Source organism: Cucurbita pepo, chromosome LG12 (assembly GCF_002806865.2).
Source record: "Cucurbita pepo subsp. pepo cultivar mu-cu-16 chromosome LG12, ASM280686v2, whole genome shotgun sequence".
NCBI classification, from domain to species: domain Eukaryota; kingdom Viridiplantae; phylum Streptophyta; class Magnoliopsida; order Cucurbitales; family Cucurbitaceae; genus Cucurbita; species Cucurbita pepo.
In genome coordinates, this window is record NC_036649.1 from 7,378,462 (window position 1) to 7,403,363 (window position 24,902).

Here is a 24,902-nt window from a genome sequence, read left to right on the forward strand (position 1 = left end):
TCCAACCCTATTTTCGGGTTGGGTTGGGTTGAGAGATTTTTTTTTATCCAATCCAACCCTATTTTCGGGTTGGGTTGGGATTAGGTTGTTGAGTTGTCAAAAAAAAATTTAAGTTTTATTTATCCACCATTTATAATTATTCGGATTCGGATTCAATCTTAGATAAAATATATTAAAAGTTCAGATCTATAATTATTCACATTAAAAAAATTAATAAAAAACTACAAGCGAAAATTGTAACATAATTTATATATTTTTATTTGGTTCGGGTCAACTCGAAGGTTTTATCTACGAACCCGAAACTGAACCGATTTAGTTCGGGTTCAGAAAAATGAACCAAATCCTACCCGAAATGCTAATTCAAACCAACCCAACCCTGTTGGGTTGGTTCGGGTTGTCGAGTTGTTGGTACACCCCTATTGTCTAACTCGAATTTAGCAGGCAACCTAACCCAACTCAATTCTCAGAATCACGAACCAAGTTTGGGTCAATTCACTAGTGAGAGGCTTTTCCACGTTTACCATTAGAATAAGACGAGATCCTTCAGGTTGAAACAAGAGAGAGGGGAGAGTTCAACATGTACTAGGTTCAAGCAGAAGAGAGGGAAAAGTTGGAGGCTAGTGGCCGAAAAGGACAAAAGTGTCCCAAACCCTAAACCGAGTCAACTCGATCGATTCTTAAAATTTCTAAATCAAACTAAACTGAAGACATATTCGACCCCTAATATTCAAGTTAATATTAATGAACGTAACGTGCTCTCTTCAAAAGTCTCGAGATAGTTTCAATCGTCACGAAAGAAAATCGACGAATTCCCGAGAAGTCGAAATGTGACAACACAAGACCGAAAAGTAGTTGTCATAAGCCCCATGCCCTTTAGCTCTATAATAACACACCCACGCCAAGTTTGTAAGTTATGGGTCTCCTCTTCTTCTTTGACCCACCACGCAAGTTCCCATTTTTCACCCATACTTTGTCAATTTCCCCTAACTTACCCAACATACCCTCCAACCTCTCTTTCAAACTCTCACCCATTTCGCAATTTTTCATTCATCGACGTCTTTCGATAGGGATAGCGATCGTCATTTCGGTTCTTGATTTCTTTTTCATTCTGTCTCGATTCATTATTTTTCCGTCAACAAACATTTACGAATAGTATAAAATCTATAAAATAATATATCAGCTAATAACGTGTCAAATGCTGAATGGAAGAAGTATATATATTATCACCGTACTATGAATTTCAGCACCGAGATCATGTGTAAATTTGGCTTATGTGGGTTCAATGATCGGGTAAAAAGTTCGTGTATGCGCGTATTGATAATTGCTTGAGCTGGTAAAATTTCTATAAAATTGAGATTGCGATATGGAATATACACACTTATATTTTAGCTCAAGTAGATTTGATATAAATAGACACAATTTACGTGTATTTGCACGAGAGTAACATGAGGATACGATGGTTAAGATGTTTAAAATAATTTATAATTACTATCTATACCAATTACGTGCGCAGTGCTTAATTATAGTTATCCAAAGTTGTGTTTAGCTTAAAGCAATTCTATGTTGGTGACCTCTCGAGAATTTTTCTAAAAAAATATGTGAGTAATGACAAAATATGCTAAAAAAAAAATACTCGTATTAAGTATGAGGGGATGTCGAGATCATCAAGTCGACTCTAGATTTTAAATCCTCGTTCAAATCTTGGGAATAGGGTTAGGTTATGGAGTTGTTATTTATAGCTTAGTGAACGGTATACACAGTAAAGTTATATATGGTATATAGTTATATCTGGTAAAAAGCTCTCCTCTTTTTGTATTCTCTTACGTATTTGGAGTCATCCATACAAAACTTTTAGCCTGCAATGTATTTTCTATATTCTCTGTAACGTACTTGTGCAGTCATCAATACAAAACTTTTCGTGCATTTTTTTTTATCCTGTTCTTTGTGTTCATCTAGATCGAGTGTGCGTTGTTGTGTGATCCTAACAAATAGGACATGATACGCTATTAAAATTTCGAGATACCATACGTGACTAAAATGGTAACTTATAAATTTTAGACGAACCCGTTAATTATGATTCAACTTTATAGGGCAAAATAGGGGCATTTTGGTCCATTATCACAACAAATATATATTTTTTATTTTTTTATTTGTTTAATTATAATAATAATAAAAGACTTTTTCTGGTCGTATATAGTTGGCCTTTTACATAAATAAATATATATATATATAGATATACAAATATATTTTTCCCCTAATGAAAATATAACTGAAAACTGAATTTTACCTAACATAAACCCTATCTAAATGTTTTTTTTATTAATTATTTTGGTCAAATTTAGACATTATCTCAATAAATCATGAAGTAAGAACACGACCGAAATGTCTCAGAGAAGTATTTTGTTTACGAGAAAATGAATTAAAACGAGTCCCGTTATAGTAGAACTTGAGAAATTTTCTTTAAAAAAATAATGTATAATTTTGTAAAAACATAAAAATAATTTAAATACATTTTGTGTCACGTAAATTAATTATTACGAACAACAAAACAATTTTAACATTTTGATGAAAAAAGCGAGAAACGTACGAATCCTCACCTTACAAATTTGTTGAATTTTAAAGAAGAAACAAAATTAAATTTCTCGTTCAATCGGTAAGTGATTTATTTCATTAAATTGTTAGAAATAATATAAAATTAATCTTCCTCTAAATTTCTATCGACTCCCTTAATGACACAGAGAATTAACAAGAAATTAATTTTTTAATTAAAAAAAAAAACTAATGTTTTTTTTTTTTTAAATATAGGTCAATTACTCTTAAATTTTATTCTTAAATTATGAAAATTTTTATTTTAAAAAAATACCTTAAATAAACACAACCATATTTCTGCGTATTAGATATAGTTTTAATTATAATGGAACAAATTGAAACAAATTATTCCATATTGGCAGAATTAATTTAATTAAGAAATAGGGTTTTATCCATGCAAATCCATGCATTAATACATTTAATTAATAAATAAATAGAGATTAAAATTAAAATTTAATAAATAAATAAATAAAAGACCAAAAGTCGGCTACCGGCCAACTCATCCTTGCATATGAATCTCTTGCTTTTGAATCCAAAACTCTGTTGTTCCTATAAAAAACCCCACAAATCTTAAAGTACATTTCATGTTTTTGATTTCAATTCAGTTGGCCACCCACAACTCCATCAAAACTTTTCCTACTTCCTTCCTTTTTTTTTCCCCCTCAAACCTTTTAATTCCCATTAACATGTGTCGGGGATTGCTCGGTCGTCGTTGTCGTCTTCCCTTTCTCATCGCCATTGTCGTTTTTGAGTTTTTCTCGGCCTGCTCTAGCTCGTACGCTGACGTTGATCCTCCCCCTTTGATTAACCGTGGTGATGGGAAGGATCGTGATCACCAGCATTATGGGTACTCTTCCAAATTCTCGAGCATGTTGACAACGAGGTTGGAGAAAATGGCTTCGTCGCCCGTGGCGTCGTCGGAGATATTTAACGTGGATGATTATGGGGCAATGGGCGATGGAGAAGACGATAGNTTTTTTTTTTTTTTTTTTTTTTTTTTTTTTTTTTTTTTTTTTTTTTTTGAATGGGATTAATGAGTTTGAGTTAAAAGTAGTAGAAGTCGAAATGTTACGTATTTAATTATTTCAGGCGTTTAAAGAAGCTTGGAAGGAAGCTTGTTCGTCCACGAATGCCATCTTTTTGGTTCCTAATGATCGAACTTATCATCTTAAGCCAATCACATTTTCGGGGCCTTGTAACTCTCCTTTTGTATTTAAGGTACATTTTGAGTATTAATTTAATCTCTAAATTTTGTTAATTTTACAATAATTTTAAAAATATTATTAAGATGAATTATATTTCTTATAAATTGATTAAAGATTTCATTATTTATAAATAATTTTTTTATTAATAATGAATGAGACAAAATAACAGTTAATACCGAAAAAGAATCGAGTACAGGTCAATTAATATTGAATTATTAATTGAATTATTAATGGAGCTGGTTATTTTATTTATTTTTTTATTTTTTTTAGGAAGAAATTTCTATTTTCCTTTCTTATATGATTTATTTGAATTTACGTAATTATATTGAATTAAATTAATAATATTTCCTATTGTCCAAAAAGAAAACATTAAATTCTTTGTAATAATTCATCATAAATTCCTTTTGTATTTATTAATATATTTATTTAATATAGTTAACGGCTTTTTTTAAATTTCTTCAATTGCATTTCAACGCTCCATTTTATTACTATTATTATTATTAGCAATTTATATTTCGGTTTAACAAATATTTATTATTTAAATTTTGACTTTATCTTCTTTCATTTAATATCACAATTATTTAGGAAACTGAAATATTCTGGTATTTTTGGAAAAATGAAAATTAAGTTTTTTTTAATTAATAATAATAATATTATTATTTTCTCTTAATAATTACTTTTTCCTTTTTTTTTTTTTTTTTTTTTAAATTGGAAGATTGAAGGGACAATAAAAGCCTCCCCACATATATCAGATTACGAGAAAGACAGAAGGCATTGGATTGTATTTGAAAATCTAGCAGAATTTACAGTGGAAGGTAAAGGCACCATTAATGGAAATGGAAGAAAATGGTGGTTAAATTCATGCAAAGTCAACAAAACCCTTGTGAGTTTCTCAATTTTACCTCAGTAAATTTTCAATCACAACTCATTTTGTGTGTTAATGGATTTCTTCTTCCTTTTCTCTTGTTCTTTCAGCCCTGCAAGGAAGCTCCAACAGTAAGGCTTATGTGGTTTTGAAACTTCGAACAAATAAGTGTTAGATGGTTTATAAACAAAAGAATAATACTCTCTCCATTGGTATGAAACCTTTTGGGGAAGCCCAAAGCAAAGTTATGAGAACTTATGCTCAAAGTGGACAATATCATACCATTGTGGAGAGTCGTGTTCTAACAATAAGAACATCCCCATTAACTTTGAAGCTAATTTCTCTCTCTCTCTCTCTAGGCTGTTACTTTCTATCAATGTACCAATCTGAGAGTGGAAGGGCTGAGGTTCAGAAATGCACAAAAGATGCATCTTTCCTTTCAGAAATGCAGCAATGTCAAAGCTCTAAATCTATGGATTTATGCACCAGGAAACAGCCCCAACACTGATGGCATTCATGTCACGGCCACACAAATCATTCTCATCCAAAACTGTCTTATAATGACTGGTAGGGTACTCCTATACCTAAAAGCTTCATAACTTTTAGTTCATAACTTTATCTTTGTACTCTTTTTTTCAAGGTGATGACTGTATTTCGATCGTAAGTGGGTCGAAAAATGTTCGAGCAAAGGGCATAACTTGTGGACCGGGCCATGGGATCAGGTTTCAATAATACAGCTCTACAACTTGGATAATTTGATTCATTGGGGTCTGTTTTATTGACTGTTTTCTTTTCTGTTTCTGGTTTGTTTTGCAGTATTGGAAGCTTGGGAGCTGGAAAATCAGAAGCTGAGGTTTCTAATGTGGTGGTTGATACAGCAAAGTTTAAAGGAACATCAAATGGAGTGAGAATCAAAACTTGGCAGGTATACAAAGAAAACTTGTTTAGAACAGTAAATATGGCTTGTTTTGAGTTGAAAATTGAAGCTATATTTCACTTTGTTAAGACTCAAAAATCAGAAAATGATGGAAGTTTACTGGATGCAAAAGCAACAGTGTTTGTGCCTGCTGATTTTGACACCAGAACTTGACCTGCACATTACTTAATCCTCTACTTTTTGACCAACTCAAAACCTGTATGAGTATAGGTATCATGTGCTTTTCAAACCTACCAAACAATTCTCAGTTTTTTTTCACAAGTCAATGGCATTCAGGAGGGAGGGGGGAAGTTTGGTTTGCTTTCTCCCCTGCTAGTCAGCTAAGAATTGGGCTTTGAACAGATTTCAAACATAGTGAACCAGTAAGATGAACATATTATGGAAGTTTCTGCACAAGAGAAAGATAAACAGCAAAAGAAATCAATGGGCCATGCCTTGCTACTCTTTCTTTGATCTTCTTTATTTATTTCAGGTCTTGTTTTATTGGTTTTTTAACTTCTGCATCTTGTTTGCGTTGGTTCTTTAGGTTCAAGTTTGGTCTACAAACTTTGTGCAAAATAATTGTTTTCTTCTTACATAAGAAGTCAAATAAATAACAAAATTGATAACTTGAAGACAATTTCAACTTAGAAAACACAACTTAAGAGTTAGATTTAATGTTTTGATTTGACTTGAACTATCTATCAAAGATCTCTTTAGTTCTAATCCAACAGTTTGGTGTACAGGGAGGCAAAGGGTATGCAGAAAACATAATATTCCAGAACATTGTGATGGACAATGTGACCAACCCAATAATCATAGATCAAAACTACTGTGATCAGAAAGAACCATGTACACAACAGGTAAACACTTCAAAAACCCAAATCAGCACAGCCTACAGCTTCAATATTCACGAAAAATTTCTGCTAAGCATTTTATCAAACACGTAACAGGCAGAAGCAGTACAAGTGAGTAATGTAATGTACCAGAACATCAGAGGCACAAGCGGTTCGGAAGTGGCTGTGAAATTCGATTGCAGCAAAAGCTTCCCATGTCAGGAGATTCTTCTACAAGACATCGATCTTGTCCACAGAGATAAAGCAGACGATAAACCCACCCAAGCCGAAGCTTCCTGTAAAAATGCCAGATTGAAGAATAGAGGAAGGGTTTCACCACAGTGCCCTGGACGACGATGAAGAAGAGACGACGGATCCAGTTTTGCAAATGCTTGATTGGGTCACTGTAAATTCAAATAATTTATACTTTTCATAAGCATTTGATGGAGCGATTCCACGTTGAATCTAGGGATTTGGATTAGTGGTTCGTTCCTTACTTTTTTTATTGGGATAGTCATACAGTGGGGTTACTTATAGCAATGGTTGAAAGATCTTAAGCCACAGACTGGTTGAATTAATCAGCAATAAATGAATAAAGCTGAAGCCATAGATTGATTAGTTTTTCGTTTTATTTTTTGTTATAGGTCAAGATTGGTTGTATTAATCAACAATAAATTGAATAAAGNTTTTTTTTTTTTTTTTTTTTTTTTTTTTTTTTTTTGTTTTTTTTTTTTTTTTTTTTTTTTTGTAAAAAAAATTTCTATGGGAGAGGGAGACGAATTATTCTCTATAAGAGTTTGAAAATTTTTCATTAGCAAACGCGTCGTAAAACTATGAGGCTGACAATGATATGTAACGGGTAGTATGTTTTAAAATCGTAAGGCTAACAGCGATATGTAACAGGTCAAAGTGGACAATATCGATTAATGGTGAGTTTGAGCTATTACAAAGTCAGATATCAGGCAATGTGCTGGTGTGAAAACTTTTCATTAACAGACGCGTTTTAAAACTATAAGGCTGATGACGATATGTAACGAGTCGCACGTCTTAAAATCGTAAGGCTAATAGTGATATGTAACAAGTCAAAGCAGACAATATCTGCTAACGATGAGTTTGAGCAATTACAAATGATATTAGAGCCAGACACCTGACGATGTGGCGGTGTGGAAACCTCTCATTAGCATACGAGTTTTAAAACTACAAGACTGACGACGATATGTAATAGGATAACGCGGACAATATCTGCTAACGGTGGATTTTGACTCTTACAAATGGTACAAAAGCCAGACACCGGACAACATGTCAGCCGAGGACACTAGCCCCAAAGGATGGGTGGATTGAAATCCCACAATTGGAGAGGAGAACAAAACATTTTTTATAAAGATATGAAAACCTCTCCATAGTGCATTTTAAAACCATCAGACCTAAAACCATCAGACCGACAGTGATACGTAACCGGCCAAAGAAGACAATATCTAAGAACAGTAATACGTAACCGGCCAAAGAAGACAATATCTAAGAACAATGAGTTTTAGCTGTTACGAGTCTTTTTCATTACAAAAGAACTACTCCATGCTTTTAGCATTGACTTGAACTCTTTTGTAACAAATATCAAAGAAGATCCAGACAAACACACAGAAACAGAGAGAGACAGAGAGCATTCATTCAAGTTCTAGATGAAAGGATCCAAAATCTCATCCCTAGCATGATATTGTTAAAGATGACTTACAATAACAGAATCCAACCCTATAAAGTCGCATAATTAATAGATGTGATGACTAAAACTTAGGGTAAATACACATCCATACTCTTACAACTATCAAGCCCCCATAGTACTTAACTAGTTTCCTACCATTATACATCGATATAATGTTCTAAAAGTGGGACGATAGATAAATACTGCAAGATTTATATTAGAGAAGGTCATTAGAAGCACTTCCGATGAACAATCGAAGGCCCATTTTCATCATAGTCTGCCTTGGTTATATGCTGATTTTGGGGGAAGACAACCTTGGCAAGTATAGCACCTCCAATCCATGCTGAATACAAGGACAAATTCTCTGGCATATATTCTGGAGCCTGCAAAAGGAATGAACGTTTCGAATAAGTAATTGTAGGAGTGAAAGTTTCATATAACTCGAGCATATAATTCGAAAAGGCAAGAGCAGCAAGTGCGAGCCCGTGTGGCTATGGGGGCGGGCACGAGCGGTCTGGTGGAAAAGAAGAGGTTCAGGATTGAATATGCTCGACTGTAAAGGTTCAGGAGCTGCGGTATGCCTTTCGTGTAGTTTGCTTGTCATTAATCCAGGCAAACAATCTCAAATTTGTTTCCTTCTATTTCGTCAGGGATTATATTACCTTCACAAGAGCAGGACGAACAGCAGATGAACAGAGACTTGCTTCTTTCTGAAATCTTTCTTCAAATCCTGCACAAGGTAACAAACTACCGACTGTAAGGTAATATACAGGAATAGCTTTCTTCAAGAATAAAACAAAACAAACACATAGCATGGACAGAGCTCAATGCCCTCCCAAAGTAATGGTAAATTGTAAACACAGTAGAAATATCAGCAACTCGGAATAATGACTAAAGAAGAGTTCACATCATCAATTTCATTAGCTTCATTCAGAAAGTTAGCAGGTATACCGTGCCGTTCACATAAATAATCATAAGGAGTAGTTTTGACACGACCCATCGCTACGTGGTAAATGGATCTGTTCCCTTTAAATGTTAACATAGAAAGCTCTACACTTGAAAAAAAATTCTTGAAAACAAAGGCCTTAGCTTCGAATACTAAACAGAAGTCCTGGGTTACTAGTTTTTACATTTAATATTTAAGAGAACTGAAAAGGTAAAACAATGTAACTCTAGAAAAGGGAGAAAAGGCTAATGTCAATTATTACCAGTCATTGAAGATGTGCCTCCGCATAGAACAGTGTTTTCCAGTAGTTGCCGGTGGTTATCGGAGGACACGGTTGAAATAGTCTGAACAAGCTGCTCGACAATTCCTTGCATGTCCAAACCCAAAATTTGTGGCCGGAATAGTGCCTCACCGACAGTATACCTCTCTTTTCCAATTGTTATTACCTAAAATCAATGGCCAAACGTTATATAGAGAGGACTAATTAATAGAGATCATAATTTGAAGACTTCACGTAGTTGAGGGAAAAATGCAATACAGAGGATAGAGGAAACTATAAGTCTATAAGGCAATTACGTGGAGTTGAAACCAGACAACAGATAGGCAAGATAATTAAAGCAATAAGTTTAAGTGGTTGATTGAGTGTTTCAAAATCATGTATGTACTCATTTCAAATGTCTGGTTATCATACGATCCAAGTATTCTTCATCTATAAGCTTCTTTTAAAAAAGCAAAATAGACTTTACTTCCTTCTCTTGGGTTTAGGGGTTCCCCAACCCTAGACTTTTTTACTCAAAAGAAAAAAAAAAAAGGACAAACACTTTAAAATCTTCCGCGAAATGATTATTCACAGACACTCAATCCAGACACGATTCACGACAGTAGAAGGCAATGAGGCAAAATATTAAATAGAAAACAATTAGTTGCAACCTAAGAAGCATAGACACTTTAGTTTGGTTAATGTGTCCATATCTGTCACTTGGACACATATGAAACATTTGTTAGCCCAATAAACATGTGTTTGATACTAGTTGTATAAAGTGAATATGAGTCCAACATTAGTCAGCGTATAAAACACTTGAACCTACTTTGTTAAACAAATAAACACATAAATAGAATGAAATACTATAAACACATAAACTAATAGACTTTGAATTTCCTTTCAGTATAAAAATGAAATAAATTCTAAAAAAAGTATATTTAATAAAGGTGTAATTGTCATGTTTGTGTCCAAGCTTTTACTAATAGACTTTGAATTTCCTTTCAGTATAAAAATGAAATAAAATTCTAAAAAAAGTATATTTAATAAAGGTGTAATTGTCATGTTTGTGTCCAAGCTTTTTTCAAAATGACATGTCATTGTGTCCATGTTGTGTCGTATCCTCGACTTGTTATTGCACATGTGCTTCTTAGGTTGCATTTTAATCATCAAAGGAGAAAGGAGACACAATGATTTGAAATACATGTACCGTTCCCCTATTCTTCTATAATATTTGCTAGAGTCGTCTATCTTCATGTTCCTCATTCATATCCAAGCAGTAAGTCATTTAATTATTAGGATTCCCATTATTAGAATTAACATGGTACTTGTGAGACTGAATGTGATGACTTGAGAAATTGGAACTTTGCAGAGTAAATCTGAAACATTTAGGAAAGAACGGTTAGTCCAAGCAACTCTCTAAGCATACACCCTCACGGCCTGATAAGCCAAGGCCTGGTTAGATATTTTACTTCATACGTCTTCACAAGATGCTGCGAGTAGAACCACCACATACACAAGCCTAATAAGCCTAAGCCTGCATAGAAATTTTACTTAATTTTTCTTAATAAGCTGTTGCCACTTGCAACTCAACTCAGCATACACAGCCCCCTCTTTTGCTTTCTACCCCCAACTAAATCAGCTCAACAATCAGTTACTGTTAGCACATGCATAAAGACATACTTGGGTCTAGTAAAACAACAATTATTGAGATGTAAATCCAAATACAAACCTGCCCATCGGGAAGGGTGTGTGTTTCGAGCTGACATGAATCTCCAATTTTTGAATAAGCCAACTCGTCTTCAGCACAACAAGTATACAATTCTTTTATTTTCTCAACATCAGCTGTGCTGATATTCACCATTGGGTGAGATTTTCCAAGTTCTTGTGCAAGCAACCTTGTCAAATCAATGCCTCCAATTTCAAGTCTTCGTGACGCAATGTGATGAACAGCTCCTTCGATTACTGGTGCAATATCTGGTCATGAAGCCAAAAGGCAATATAGACAATAATTATGCTTCTTGTATTGAAAGCTTGAAATGGTTAAAGAAAAATATTAGAGATGATATTTTTAACCCACATCTTGGAACTTTCAAGTAAAGGTAAAAGAAAGCTGTTTAGTGATATAAAAATTTGGAAGGGTGCCTTGTAAGAAATTATGTGTCTTTCTGAGTAAATAATAGGGAACAAGACAAGTCCAACATGATGAGCCAGTACAGGAGCCAAATTAACCTGAGAATCTGTTGCAAGGCTGAGAATTTAATCATAACGCCACCTCATACCCTGTTCATCCTTATATTCGTGTGTCAAAATGACCACTGCCTCTCAATTTTTTTATTTGAACATTCTCACAGGACCTACCTTGTTTATTTAATGTAGCTATGAGTAACAGGTACAACATTGCATTTCCTATTTGCATGACTACAAAACATTATAACCAACCAACTAACCCAAACTAGGTAATGTTCGTAAGTTATAATTTTAAAAGATATTAATGCATGATCTCTATCTTTATATCCTTCTATCTAAGGAACAAGTTAATACCTTGCTTTGTATATTATATAAATAAACTCGAACATCCATTGGCAAAACTATTCATTGAAAGAAGCAAGGATATGAATTCCACAGAAGTTGATAAATATTTGACAAAAATACAGGCCATAAGCTCTAGTAAGGATCTGTTCAGATGTGGGTCATGTACCTATTTTCCCATGTCCAATATCAACAGTGCATCCCGATATACGCCCTACAGCATAAAGTGACAATACAGCTTGTTCAGATGCATAAAATCCTGAGATGTTGAATGTCTCAAACATCAATTGCACCAACTGTTCTCTGATAGCCTGGAAAACAGAATGTCTCTCATTTTCCTTGAAGAGAAGAAAACATGCACACGTGTATGTATTTCTTTCGAGTACAGTATAACCCCAAGGGGAAGCAAGTATTTTTCTATCAATTGACGCTCTTTCTTCACCACCTTTGCATAGATGGTCCACATGTTCAAAATTACTCTTGCTATATGACGCATACTAATTGTGGCAGTTGGGTCCTCCATAACCAAAAGAATTCTAAGTGAACTACCATTAAAATTTAAAATTCTGAGAAAACTTGCGCTTTCAAGAGTAGAGAAGAGTCCAATGAAATTTGTTAGCCATGTTCAAGGGGGAGGTATTGTCTATTGTTGGCCTATATGGATCAATCACAGGCCTAGAGAGATGATCGTTTACCTCACACGAAAATAGAAGCCTTTGGAGGATTTGAATAGACAATAAATACATAACAAAATTAGGTTATAACTACGAATGGTATCATCTCGCATCTAACACTACCTTTAGAAAAATCACTTATTCAAATCAGCGGAAAATATATAGTAATGATGCAAAGAATTGGTAGAAAGCTGAAGCCACTGATTCTTAATGAAAAGAATACCATTATTTGCTTTTGAGTAATAAATAGTGAAATTAACTGAGACCGACCTTGGGGGTAGAAAGTGGATCTGTAAACAATATCTGTCCTTCATTGCCAATTTCCCATCCAAGTCCAGTATATAAAACATGGTGCAACAAATCCTCCATAGCATCCCAATCCTTAATGAACCCCCGGACAACCGGATCAACAGTCACGTCCTCAAATTGTGAATTCTCAGTTACTGATCCATCCTCAGGCATTCGTTTCATGTGGGTAGGAATTATCTGAGACATGTGGAGAGAAATTAAGAAGAATTAAGAGAAAAATCCCCAACTAAAAACCGTTTTCCAATTAAAAAGAAAAAATCATTTCCAATGTAAAGTAGTATGAAACTCTATGTTTACAACCCTCAGCTTACGACTTCCCTAACCTAACCAAGAACCAAGAGTACTCAGCTTCAATTCAGAACAACCTTCTCACACCATTCCGCTAGTCTCTTGAAGAAAAAGAAAAAGCCCTTTGCAAATGGTTTCTCAGGGAAATAGCTATTAATTTAAACACTTTTCAATAATCGTCGACAATTGAAATGCAGAATTTGCATTCAACTGTTCGCAGCGGTGGAATACAAATCCAGGCAGATAGAAAAGAAAAAAAGAAAAAAAAGAAAAGCAGTTGAAGCAAAATACCATAGAAGGAGCCTGATCCGGTATGGCAGGTCCGGCTTTGAGAAGCTTGGAGCCAGGGTCGACCACGGCGGCTTCCATTTGCTTCTTCCTTCTCTTCTTCAGATGAAATCAGATCTTTTCCTTCAACTCGCTACAAGAAAAGCTTCGAGATGCGGCACAGCCTCCGCCGGAAAGCCGAATTTCAATTCTCCACACTCATCTCGCGGTCGAAAGTTTCTTATGTTTTGCGTTGCGCGGTTTAATTCATTTTCTCTCCCTATTTTCAAATTATATTGGAATTATCGTTTAATAAATTTCCAATATTTTCTCATTTTCATTTAAAAGAAAAAAAGAAAAAAAACAACAACAACAACAAATTTCCATATAACCCAAAGTATATTTTAATTTTTCCAACATTATTAAATTAATAAAAATACATCAACTTTCAACTTTTATCTCAAAAATAAATTTTTTTATAAAAAAAAATCTCAAAAACACCCAAAAAAAAAAAAAATCAATGAATAAAAAAAAAAAGCCCTTTACCGAGGAAATGGAGGATTCGGTATAGCAGCTCACGTTCGGTTGCGCTGCGTTCCACTTATTGAATAGGGTTTTATAGTCGGTCTGTGATCCCTGGATGAAAAAAGTTCAATTTTAAAAATACTCTTAAAACTTTTAAAAATATGCTTAAACTTTCTAAAATTTCAATAATATTTTTTAAAAGAAATTAAAGACTTAAAAAATATCACTAAATTTTTTTAAAAACTTAAAAAATACCACCCAAAAAAAACTATTTCTTATTAAAAATTAACAAAGAAATTAGGAAAAAATAAGCAAATCGAGTTAAAATACTTAGGGGCTAAAAAAGATTTATTTACAAATACACACAATCCCACATCCACCATATAAGAAATATACCAGAAATTAATCATATAAGACTCCAGATGACTGTATTATTGTTGCAGTAACCCCGCAGATTTTCACCATCACCAATTACAGGGTCGCTCATGATGGTATAGTAGTTCATATCAACCGATATAGGGCCATTTGTTGAGCTAGCATTCTCCTGACCTTCTTCCTCAACCAAAATGAGATCACGTTGCTCGCCATTGGGAGTAACATCGTCACGTTCCTTTGGATTACGAGCTCTATAACTCGATTCGGCCATGTCCCCCAGAAGGTCTTTGAGGGTATTGTCAGAACATGAATCTGCAATGGAGGTGAAGCTTACATCCAGGATTGGAATCTCGAAGTTCACAATGGACGTGTCACGAGAAAATCCGAGAACGTCGTGTACTATGTCTATGTCGCAGCTTCCTTTTGTATCGGTGTTGGCATTGGTTCTATCTGCGTCGTTTTCGGGTTGATGATGAAGAGTGTGGATGGGAATCCTCTTCTCTGAAAGACAATCTTCACTTGTTTCATCAATAACTTCCACATTTCCAAGTTCCTCCATTTGTTCATCTAAAGCAACTCCGAGACCACCATCGGCGCTCTCATACTTGCGTTCCCGGCTCATGAGAACTGGTTTGTTGTCTCCATCAGCAATTTTGGAAGAATAATCATGCCGGGAAGGGCTCGAATTCCTGCAATTGGTAGAAGACAGAGAGGGTGAAGCAGAATGCTGTGCATTGTGTGTTATCCATTTCTTCGGAACAGCTTATATGATCTATTCTAGTTTCAGACAGGTCCCATGACAAAGATTTCTTGTGATTGTTTCCATCTTCATTTGAAAGGTCTGGAGATCTAACGGTTACAGTTTTTGAATGTTCTGGAATGCTGATTGAAGACGATGATAACGTGAACTGAGCGAGAGCAGATGCTAATACATCATCGATTGATGGCTTTGGTTTACTCTTTGACGAATCCACCGCAACCTCCAGGGTTCGATTCTCTTGGCTGTCATCATTTTCATTTGAAAACTCAGCAGCAGCAATCACAACATTCCCCTGATCATAATCATCAACGTTTGAAAACTCAGGAGCAGTTACCACAAGACTTGGACGCAACAGTGACGAACCCCCTGAGCTGGATACATCAAGTGCAATGGGTGATGTACCTGAACGTAGTTCCTTTTGATCCGGTCCACAACTGGGATGATCGTTTCCACTGTTATAGAACGAGTTAGAAGCTGACTCGATAGCAGAAAAGCTCGGAGCAGACATTCTGTAGCAAGATGGCCATTCTGAACCATGTGACGTCTTAGTTACAACATCAAGTTGCTGCTCAACCTGCTTAAGCCTCCCTTCAATGCTGTTAATGGGTTTTAGCATATTTCCTTCAAACCTTAAAAAACAATTCTCTATTCTGTCCATTCGAGAAACAAGCTGACCCAAAACGTTTTCAATACGACGAAGTGGTTCATCGTGCATTCTCTCTGTAACAGGAACTTGTAGATGCACCTCTGGCTGACGTACAGATCTGTCACACTCTTTTTCTTCATGAAATTTCACTTCATCATCAACGGTTACACAAGATTTTCCTTCCTGCTCAAGTCCAGTTACACTATCGGTTGAATCGAGAGCATTTGACCCAATCTTGGTTAATATATGAATTCCCTCCTCATTAGAATTACGGCTACCATTGCTCTTACTACTTTCAGTAGTTTTAGATAACTGCAGAAGGGTTGGGACAAGCATGGACATCAAAGAACTTTGAGAACTTTGAGCTGAGTTCTTCAGTGGGCTCTCTTCCTCTAAATCAACGGGATTGGCAAACACATAGATTTCATCTACATATACAATACTTTTATTCTGAAGTGAAAGAAGACGGATTGTAAGAGACGTGCAAGGATTTGCATCCGTTATTTCTGCTGTAGCCTCATAAAAGTCCTGGGAAAAAATGCTTCATCAATAAAGAATTCATACAAACAAATTTAGAAGTTTATATATCTTGAACTTTTCCTACTACTTTGCAATTTAAATTTAAACCTTCCTTCCTTTCCTTGGTAGAATTCATCCATGTACACAATTAGTTTCCAGCAATGTGAACATTAATAAATGGAATGCAACTAAAAAGAAACACGTATCAAATATCACCAAGCATTGACATTTTATGTCCAATGGTAACATCATGCAAGATCCCACATCGGTTGGGGAGGAGAACGAACCACCCTTTATAAGAGTGTGAAAACCTCACCTTAGCAGACACATTTTAAAAACCTTGAGGGTAAGCCTAAAAGGGAAAGCTCAAAGAGGACAATATCTGCTAGCGGTGGGCTTGAGCGTTACACATCCCTTACAAGATTTAGGGGACTCAACACATCTAGGAGCTAATGGCACATTCTTAAATAAACACTTTGGTCATCTACGTTACTATCTTCAAATAAAATATTCCAATTCAACAACCATGAATTAGTCAGTAATCAGTGGGAAAATGTTGCAAGGTCAACTATTGTCAATTGAGATTAATCCAAGTACGCACCAGTTAACCTTACATTTCAGATCGATCGCTTATTAAAATGGTTGGAAAACTAAGATCTGGGAACCTTAAGGAGAGAACGCCATTGCATAATGAGAATCCAAATAACATATGGAAAGGATAGAATGAGCTTTTTGTCAATGAAATATAAGTGAGATCAATGTAACACACCTGCTTAATCATCCTCAATGAGTCTCCACCAGACGTGGTTATAGAAGAATTGTTTTTACAATCGAGGGCTGGGCCATCGGGAGCTTTAACTTCAACCCAGTCATCTTCATTCGTGTTCGAGTTACAGCCACGTTGTGAATTGGCTTCAGTCACAACTCCATTAGACCCATTTCTACGTGCAGACTCATCATCAAAACCATTTGTGTGAAGCACTTCTTCGTCTCTCAAAGCAGCACCACAACGGACAGTACACAAATATTCATTTTCATTTTGAGAAGAGGTAACGCAGTACATCTCATAGACTCGAGCGGTGCTTCTAACATAAACCTGCCGGATCTCGTGCTTTTCCGCAAAACGAACTGCAAACCATGATCTTTAGTTACCCCTTCAAGAGGCATCACTGAAAATCTGAAATGCTCAATGTGGCCAACTCAATTTTTAATTAAAATATGGGAGCAAACAAGCTGGAAAAAAACTGACAAGTGACTCGATAAACAATAAATTGCCAAGTTCATCCAACTGCCAGTAACCGGAAACTGCTATACCATGAAAAGGATCACTATTCCGGTCTTTGATAACTAAATCAAATCAGATAGCTTTAAGCCACCACTAATCTTGACTTATAATCACCAATTCTATACTTAGTCTTACAGCCCTAAGATTGTCGTTGATAGTCACTTTCTTGCAAAAATAAAACAGAAGGTGAAACAACCTACATAAATGAATGAAAAACCTATCGTTTCTTAATGCAATTTTCGTAGTATCATTCTATGATCCTAATTTTTTCGAGAAACCTCCACGGAACTCAAACACTTGAAATCACTCAAAACACAATATCAAACCAAACAATCAGATGAGAGAGGGGACTTCAGAACTCACGAGTGATCTCGCATGGACCAGACTCCAGTGAGGGACGGCACAGAACAAGAGGCGACTTGGGGCCGAATTCGACCGTCTCCTCCTCGTCGATCGGAGAGTAGAACGATTCATAGACGACTGTATTCTCCAAACAGCCACCGGCGACCGTCCAGTTTGCGTCGGGGCTCCATGAAGGACTGCAACTAACGTCGCCGTCGTTCTGTGAACCCATGGCGGCAAATTTTTCCGATGGTATGAAGAGGGAATCTCAGAGAGCTACAAGAAAGGAGTTCAGATTTGGGTTCGTATTTCTCAAGCAAACTGATTTATTTATTTATTTATTTTTATCTTAAATTATACGTTTTATATTTTAGTTAGTTTATCGTTGATTTTCTAAAAATGTCTCTGTTCCTTTTATTTCATAAAAATTATTATTATTTAAATTTTGTTAAAAAAAATATGAATTAAAATTAGAAAATTACCATTACAAAATTAAAAAAAAATAAAATTTCAATATATTTCCAAAATTTATCGAGGAGAAATAACCAATATTAACTATAAAAAAAAAATAATAATAATAAATTAACAATTAACTGAAATTATCCAAATTAAATTTTAAATTTTAAAATTAAAATATAATATAAAAATGATAACTTAGTATAAAATATTTGTGACTTTTTTAAAAAATAATATATTTATAAACTATATCTTTAATATAATATAAATAACAAAAAATAGTATCAACTTGAGTATAGTTCAATTGGTTAAAGATGTTAGTAAGTTATAGGAGAGGTCAGAGGTTCGAATCTCTATTTCATAAAAGATAGAGATTTGAATCTATGATCTTTTAATAGTTTACTAATATCGTAATTAATTGAGCTATGCTCATGTTGACATTTTAAAATTTTAGATAAAATGTGTCTCTAGATCGTCCCCATTTTCACGATGGATCGATCAACAACTACTACTACTAGGTCGTTTCACTGAACAAGAGTCCGTCCATTCATTCCCTATTCTATCACAATGGTATCCTAAAACTTAAACTTAAGCTTTATAATCTTAGCAAAATGACAGAGAGCTTAAAAACAACAACTATAAGGGAGAACTGATTCGAAGAGACTGCCTACCCAGCCAGGATCGGCCTCCATGAAATGCTCGAGTTCGCTCTCTCCTTCGAGCCCTCGAAAGAATCGTCTCCGTACCCATACACGCTGCATATACACTGGGAAAGAAAACCCCAACATGGTAGGTATAATTAAGGGGGCCAGACAGGTTTCACCTTCATGATTTCGACCTCTTTTGCTTAAGAGGAACGAGGCGAATTCCTTGCTTCCCGAGTTCCAATGTTTTTACTCTATCATCATCGAGGGTGACCGATAACGTCGACGTACCATCGATCATGTCACAAACCACTCCTTTCTGCCTGAACATCATATCAAATGTAATATAACAAATTAGTGATCAAGGCCAACAGATCGCTCGGGATTTGGTTCGGGTTTTCGAGCATATTAGAAAAATAAAACTCACCATGACTTGTCTGTTGGGTGTTGAACTTCAACCCTCTTTCCTATTGCATCTTTACCCAATTTTTTGAGAATCCAATTAGCGTCCATGATCTCATCCAATAAATTATCTTGATGAGACCGAGCCAAGTCTTCGACTTCGTTGAACGATATTTTCTCCATTAAGGGCGATGGTCTTTTTCGTTTCGACCGTTGCCCTTTGACAGAACTTTTTTCTTCCTCGTGACAAGAAATTTGATTTTCGAGGGGAGGTTTCTTAAATTTGAACTTCAACAAAGGTTTCGAGTCCCTGGGCAAAGACGACTGTGGTAAAGCTGTCTGACCATTATCGTCGTGTCCATCGTTGCATATATGGGATCCACTCTCGAGTTGTTTCCCTGGAGGTACCTTCTCTTCTTTTACCGTGGAAACGTCAGAACGAACTGCAGGTGTGTTTCCTTCCACGTTTCTCTTACGAGAAAATACGCGAGTGCCATTCGGAGGACCAAGTTCAGAGCCACTAGTGTTTCCTCTGCCAAACGCAGAATTCGTGTCCGAACATCCAAATCTAACTTTTCCGAAGCTAGGAAGGCTCTTCTCTGTTTCCCCAGCTTTCGGCCGTGTTGATTGGCTCGAGTTATCGACTTTGTCTCCTATACATAGAAGAGAAATACAAATTAGATCTTGAATACTAGAATCTAAAACAAGAAAACCATACCATTTGAGGACACCAAATCTTGTTCTCTTTGGCAACTTGAAGCATCAAACTTCGGGGAACTCGCAACGTTAATTTTCCGTGCGCCTAAGTTTATTACTAGCTTCTTTCCTTTAGCCGTCTTCGACTTACTCGCATATTTTCCTGAATCTTCTCCAGTATCGACACCGTCACCCTTCCTCGCCTTGATTTGAACGACTTTTGAGGTCCTTTCTTCATCACTTACCATCACCTCCTCCACAAACTTGTGTTTTAACACCCCTGGTTGATTAATCGAGCACATCCCTTCATTGTGGCTAACACTCCCAGCAACCGGAGACGAATACGAGTCAGGTCCTTCATTATTTTCGGGTTGCAAACCACCAGTCTTCTCATTACGCCCTTCCAAACTCTGATCTAGTTCAGATGCATTAGCCAAAGGAATCCGAGAAGCTTTTTCTTTCGCGTATTTTTTATTCGATGATTTTTTCCCATAATCCTTGCTCTTTTTGGGCGTTTTGTCAACTAACCCCTTCAGAGATAGTTTGAATGAACGTCCAAACTCATTCTTACTAACCGCAGGACCGTTTTCTTCGTCGTCTGAATAAGGTGAAATGGAAAATATTTCTTCTTGAGTGGGTAATCCAGCAGCAGCCCTCAAGCTAACGATTAGATCACGATCCGCTTCATCCTTTCTTCTCCAAATCTCTTGAACGGCGTCGTCAAGATTCTTTACCTGAAACAAAAAAAAGTTGAAGGGCCTCAAGAACAATTTAAATCAAAACCGTAAGTGTCTACACCGGGGGGGCGGGGAAGAAGGTTGGTGTTAAGAAAACCTGATAACATTCTCCACGACACGCCGTGCATTTGTACTGGAGATTCCCATCTATTTGAAACTGTAAATATTTTTCATCGCTGTAAAAGATTTAAAAGAACTGATCTTAGCAAGTGCAAAGACAAGTGTAGTTCTCGTACGTCAAAGCTAAAAGATCGGTATCATATATTAAAACGGGAAATCGAATCGGTATCATATATTGAAACAGGAAATCGAATCGGTATCATATATTGAAACAGGAAATCGAATCGGTATCATATATTGAAACAGGAAATCGAATCGGTATCATATATTGAAACAGGAAATCGAATCGGTATCATATATTGAAACAGGAAATCGAATCGGTATCATATATTGAAACAGGAAATCGAATCGGTATCATATATTGAAACAGGAAATCGAATCGGTATCATATATTGAAACAGGAAATCGAATCGGTATCATATATTGAAACAGGAAATCGAATCGGTATCATATATTGAAACAGGAAATCGAATCGGTATCATATATTGAAACAGGAAATCGAATCGGTATCATATATGAAGAAATCAAAGCATAACATCAAAAGAGAACAATTCTAGACAACCTTCACAATGACACCATCTGTAAGGTGGGCTATTACAGTGGAGCCAATGGAAGCAGCAATGGTCTAAAACTGATGTGCAATCCATAAGTTTACAACAGCAACTACCAATATAAATAACTAGGCTTATCCGTCATTTCGGTGTCAAACGTGGAACTAAAACGTAACAAAAGATTAGCTCCATATGTTTGTCCACGCATTCGTGAGTCAGTCGAGCAAGAATTTCGAAAATAAAAAGCCATGACATGGATAGCAGCAAATATATAGATCATTCATGAGTAAGAACCAGGTAGGGAAAAACCTGATACTATCACAATGGCAGTGCACCCAGCGCTGGCAAACGTCACAGCAAACCATCGGAGTAGATTCGGAATCTCTATAAACCTAAAAGAACACACAAGTTCACCCACTATTTCGATACCCACAAGCAACTTAAAATCCGAAAATATTGTGTTGATGTAAAATTTATTACCTTCAAACACACAGGGCAGTAGTTCCCCTTTACAAATAATCTACCACATGCATCACAAAATGTATATCCCAGAAACCACCTGCATTACAACGGCAAGCGTAAGATTTTTTCGTCTTCAACAGCTCACTCATGGAAATTCGAAAGAAACGGATTTTTTCTTGTCTTCGACGGTTCAACCCGTGGAAATAAACACATGGCATTGCATGATGCACATAAATTTGAAGAATATTACTAATAAGTAGTAAGGGGAAAAAATAGTAATTGAAAGCGATGGAAGACAGCATTTTACGTTATCACTAGCATATCTTCAGCTAATGCAAGTCTTCGCACATTTGAGACGGTGTCTTACAAAATAAAACATCAAATCTACCACCCGAACAAAAAGTAAGAACAACAGACGATGAGGTGAACATGACGAAGTAGGGTCTTTTTCAATGATACAAATTGAGAAACTAAAACAAGAGTGCAGACGATCCAAGAGAATAAACCGCATACCTCACACTTTGGCCGTTTCCTGGAACATTAGACTCACAGCTGTGGCATCTCGTATGCTTTGGACACAAATAAGGTCCAGAACTAACGTTCTACCAGATTCAATCACACGCATCAGTATTAAGGACGTTACTTGACTGGAATACAAAACTCGAGCGAAAAAACACTCCCTACCTTGTGAGGAGGATGCTGGCAGTAACAATGGTAAGCACCATCACATCTTTTGCAGAACATAAATTTATTTGGATCGCCAGTTCTTCTGCATACCTGAGTACACGGACGTATTGAAAAATTTATCAAAATCACGACAAGGTGCTCTTATCTCTAGAAGAACCAAGGAAAACACTAAGTCTTTAAACGATGAAAATCATTCACGTCAGCATTAACCTCGGTATCAAGGGTATATAATGAGACCATCAGGGCGATTAAATAAAAATGCATTGTCTTCGAGATCGAGGTAACTAATAAATTAGTGAGGCTGCTGATAAAGAGCGAAAATATAGTAATGCTGCATATTCCTTATTACCTCGCACGCTCGGCAGGAAGGGCAAGTCCACGAACTCCAGTGAAATAGATCTGCCAACACGCACATAGCAAACGTTAAAGATAATTCTCGTCTAAAAATAAACTTGTGACCACGCCTTACCCCTATGTTGAGCCCAGGATTTCAAGCAGCTGCGATGGTACTTTTTGCCACAAGTTTTGCACGAAAGCATCCTCCGTGTTCTCTCACTAGATTCATTTTCACCAACAAAACATATTCTACACATTACATTCACATTCGACTGCCCCTGCTCTTCCCCCACGAGACTACCGGAGGCATCCTGTTCAAGGAGAAAAAAACACGATTATAACTACAGCAGACAGGGCGCTTTAAAAATGTCTCGTAAATGACATTCCGAACTGAAGGAGAACCTGAGGGAGTTCGGGCATGAGAAGCAGCCCTCACAGCACAGGTCATTCACTGATCTAGTAAATACCTAATAACTAATATACTTGCCATCAGCAGCTGCATTAATCCTAAGTAAATTTGTTGTATTTTCAATAGATTTCTCACTAAATCCCAACATCTATCCGGAGCATGTTCAAGTATTCAAAAGGACCAAAGGGCTAATGACTTACCATAAGTGCTGGCTAATCAGCAAAGATCAAGCTAGCTAAATTCAGCATCAAAACAACAGGAAAAACAAATCCCTACACTAAGCTTCTACTCCACAACAATTTTTACAACAAGAACATAATCAATTAACCAAGAACACAGAGTCAAATCTTCAACATGGTAAAGAAAACAATCCAAACTAAAACCCTCACCACTAAACTCCCAGATTCAAACCGCCTGGCATAGTCCTCAGCAGCAATCATAGCAGCAGCAGCCTTACGCTGAAGCGCAATACGCTTAGTCTGAGCCGACATCGCCGCCGCCATTTCATCGACCGCATCAGCTCCACTAATAAACGCCTCACCAACAACCCCAACAGGCTGCACTGGTGGGGGAGGCGGCGCAACCTTCGGAACCCAGACCTGAACCGTCGCTCCCTTTCCATCTCTAACCCTAATTCCCCAAGGATCGTTGAGAAACTCCTCCACCTTACGCACCCCATCAAGAAACTCATTCTTAACTCTCCCATTCTGCAAACCCGGCTCAAATCCTAGCGCACAGAAGCAAATCCTTCGACTACACAACACAGAAAAACAAACCCATGTGAGGTTTCGAAGCTAAAAACAAACGAGATGGGTAGTTGAGAGAAAGAAAGGCCAAACGGCAACGAAAGAGAGAACACCCAAAAGAAAGAGAGAAGAAAAATGGGATTAGAAGAAAGAAAAAAAATGNCGTTGAGAATCGAAGAGGAGGAAGGGCGGGGCAGAGGTCTTGAGGGGAAGTAAAATTTTTCGCTCTGTTTCAAAGAAAGACCGTATTTTTATTTTGTCTAAATGCCCTAATTTTTTCTTGTCAAATTAGGTCAATTTATTCTCGGTTTGACGAAAATGCCCCTCAGTTCAACTCAAATTTTCAAAAGTCACCCTGGATCTTCCCTTCCCTCTCAACCTTCTCATAGATGGTAACATCAAGCTTGAGCTTTTGTCCAATGTGATTTAATGAGTTTCGTACCGATTTAAATCAAATTATTTTTTTCAAAATATATTTCACGGGTAAAAAATTTCCGCTATCACTGTTGATCTTATAAAAGGTAACTTCAATAATTTTGTATTAAAATTTGTGTGTTGTTCGAAATTAAGGGTATTTTTGTAAATTTGAGCATTTAATCGAATACTTTTATACTCGAAAACCCAAATTCGGAAGTTCTTACTTCATGTAATGTAATCTTTATATGTAAAATTAAATTTTACAGTAGACTATAGTAATTTTGATACCAATTACGTGATATTGGTGCTCATTCAACCGGGAAAATATGTCACAATTCAATTAGATTAGTCGTGGTTTGTGCCTACTAAACACGACCATATGCAGGCACTCGGTAGCATATCGTG

At 36.2% G+C, this 24,902-nt stretch overlaps 4 protein-coding genes across 6 annotated transcripts; 1 reads left to right on the top strand and 3 right to left on the bottom strand.

The window, feature by feature from the left end:
* Positions 1–3,197: 3,197 nt before the first annotated feature.
* Positions 3,198–7,026, top strand: LOC111806557 (polygalacturonase QRT2-like). 2 transcript variants are annotated; one of them, XM_023691924.1, is made up of 9 exons: positions 3,198–3,562; positions 3,675–3,807; positions 4,510–4,677; positions 4,770–4,790; positions 5,019–5,226; positions 5,300–5,381; positions 5,476–5,584; positions 6,322–6,438; positions 6,529–7,026. In XM_023691924.1, exons 1-9 carry the CDS (start codon positions 3,276–3,278, stop codon positions 6,769–6,771), a joined length of 1,368 nt encoding a protein of 455 aa, XP_023547692.1. In that variant the 5' UTR covers positions 3,198–3,275; the 3' UTR covers positions 6,772–7,026. The 2 variants fall into 2 exon arrangements, 1 of the variants encoding a protein (XP_023547692.1); XR_002816824.1 differs by lacking the exon at positions 6,529–7,026 and having other exon boundaries at positions 5,476–6,068; positions 6,322–6,405.
* Positions 7,027–8,088: 1,062 nt separating this feature from the next.
* On the bottom strand, positions 8,089–13,661 carry LOC111807658 (actin-related protein 7-like). The gene is made up of 7 exons (XM_023693470.1): positions 13,407–13,661; positions 12,789–13,004; positions 12,014–12,155; positions 11,045–11,289; positions 9,316–9,499; positions 8,770–8,837; positions 8,089–8,490 (listed from the first exon to the last, which is right to left on the bottom strand). Exons 1-7 carry the CDS (start codon positions 13,482–13,484, stop codon positions 8,338–8,340), a joined length of 1,086 nt encoding a protein of 361 aa, XP_023549238.1. The 5' UTR covers positions 13,485–13,661; the 3' UTR covers positions 8,089–8,337.
* Positions 13,662–14,215: 554 nt separating this feature from the next.
* Positions 14,216–18,139, bottom strand: LOC111807674. Of its 2 annotated transcripts, none has more exons than XM_023693497.1 (3): positions 17,856–18,139; positions 16,977–17,335; positions 14,216–16,216 (listed from the first exon to the last, which is right to left on the bottom strand). In XM_023693497.1, exons 1-3 carry the CDS (start codon positions 18,064–18,066, stop codon positions 14,948–14,950), a joined length of 1,839 nt encoding a protein of 612 aa, XP_023549265.1. In that variant the 5' UTR covers positions 18,067–18,139; the 3' UTR covers positions 14,216–14,947. The 2 variants fall into 2 exon arrangements, with proteins under 2 accessions (XP_023549265.1, XP_023549266.1); XM_023693498.1 differs by having other exon boundaries at positions 16,977–17,384; positions 17,856–17,941.
* Positions 18,140–18,698: 559 nt separating this feature from the next.
* Positions 18,699–24,467, bottom strand: LOC111807748. The gene is made up of 12 exons (XM_023693618.1): positions 24,435–24,467; positions 23,724–24,128; positions 23,059–23,236; positions 22,939–22,988; positions 22,587–22,679; positions 22,416–22,504; positions 21,921–21,999; positions 21,750–21,832; positions 20,867–20,945; positions 20,055–20,766; positions 19,362–19,989; positions 18,699–19,257 (listed from the first exon to the last, which is right to left on the bottom strand). Exons 1-12 carry the CDS (start codon positions 24,465–24,467, stop codon positions 19,116–19,118), a joined length of 2,571 nt encoding a protein of 856 aa, XP_023549386.1. The 3' UTR covers positions 18,699–19,115.
* Between the last annotated feature and the right edge of the window lie 435 nt (positions 24,468–24,902).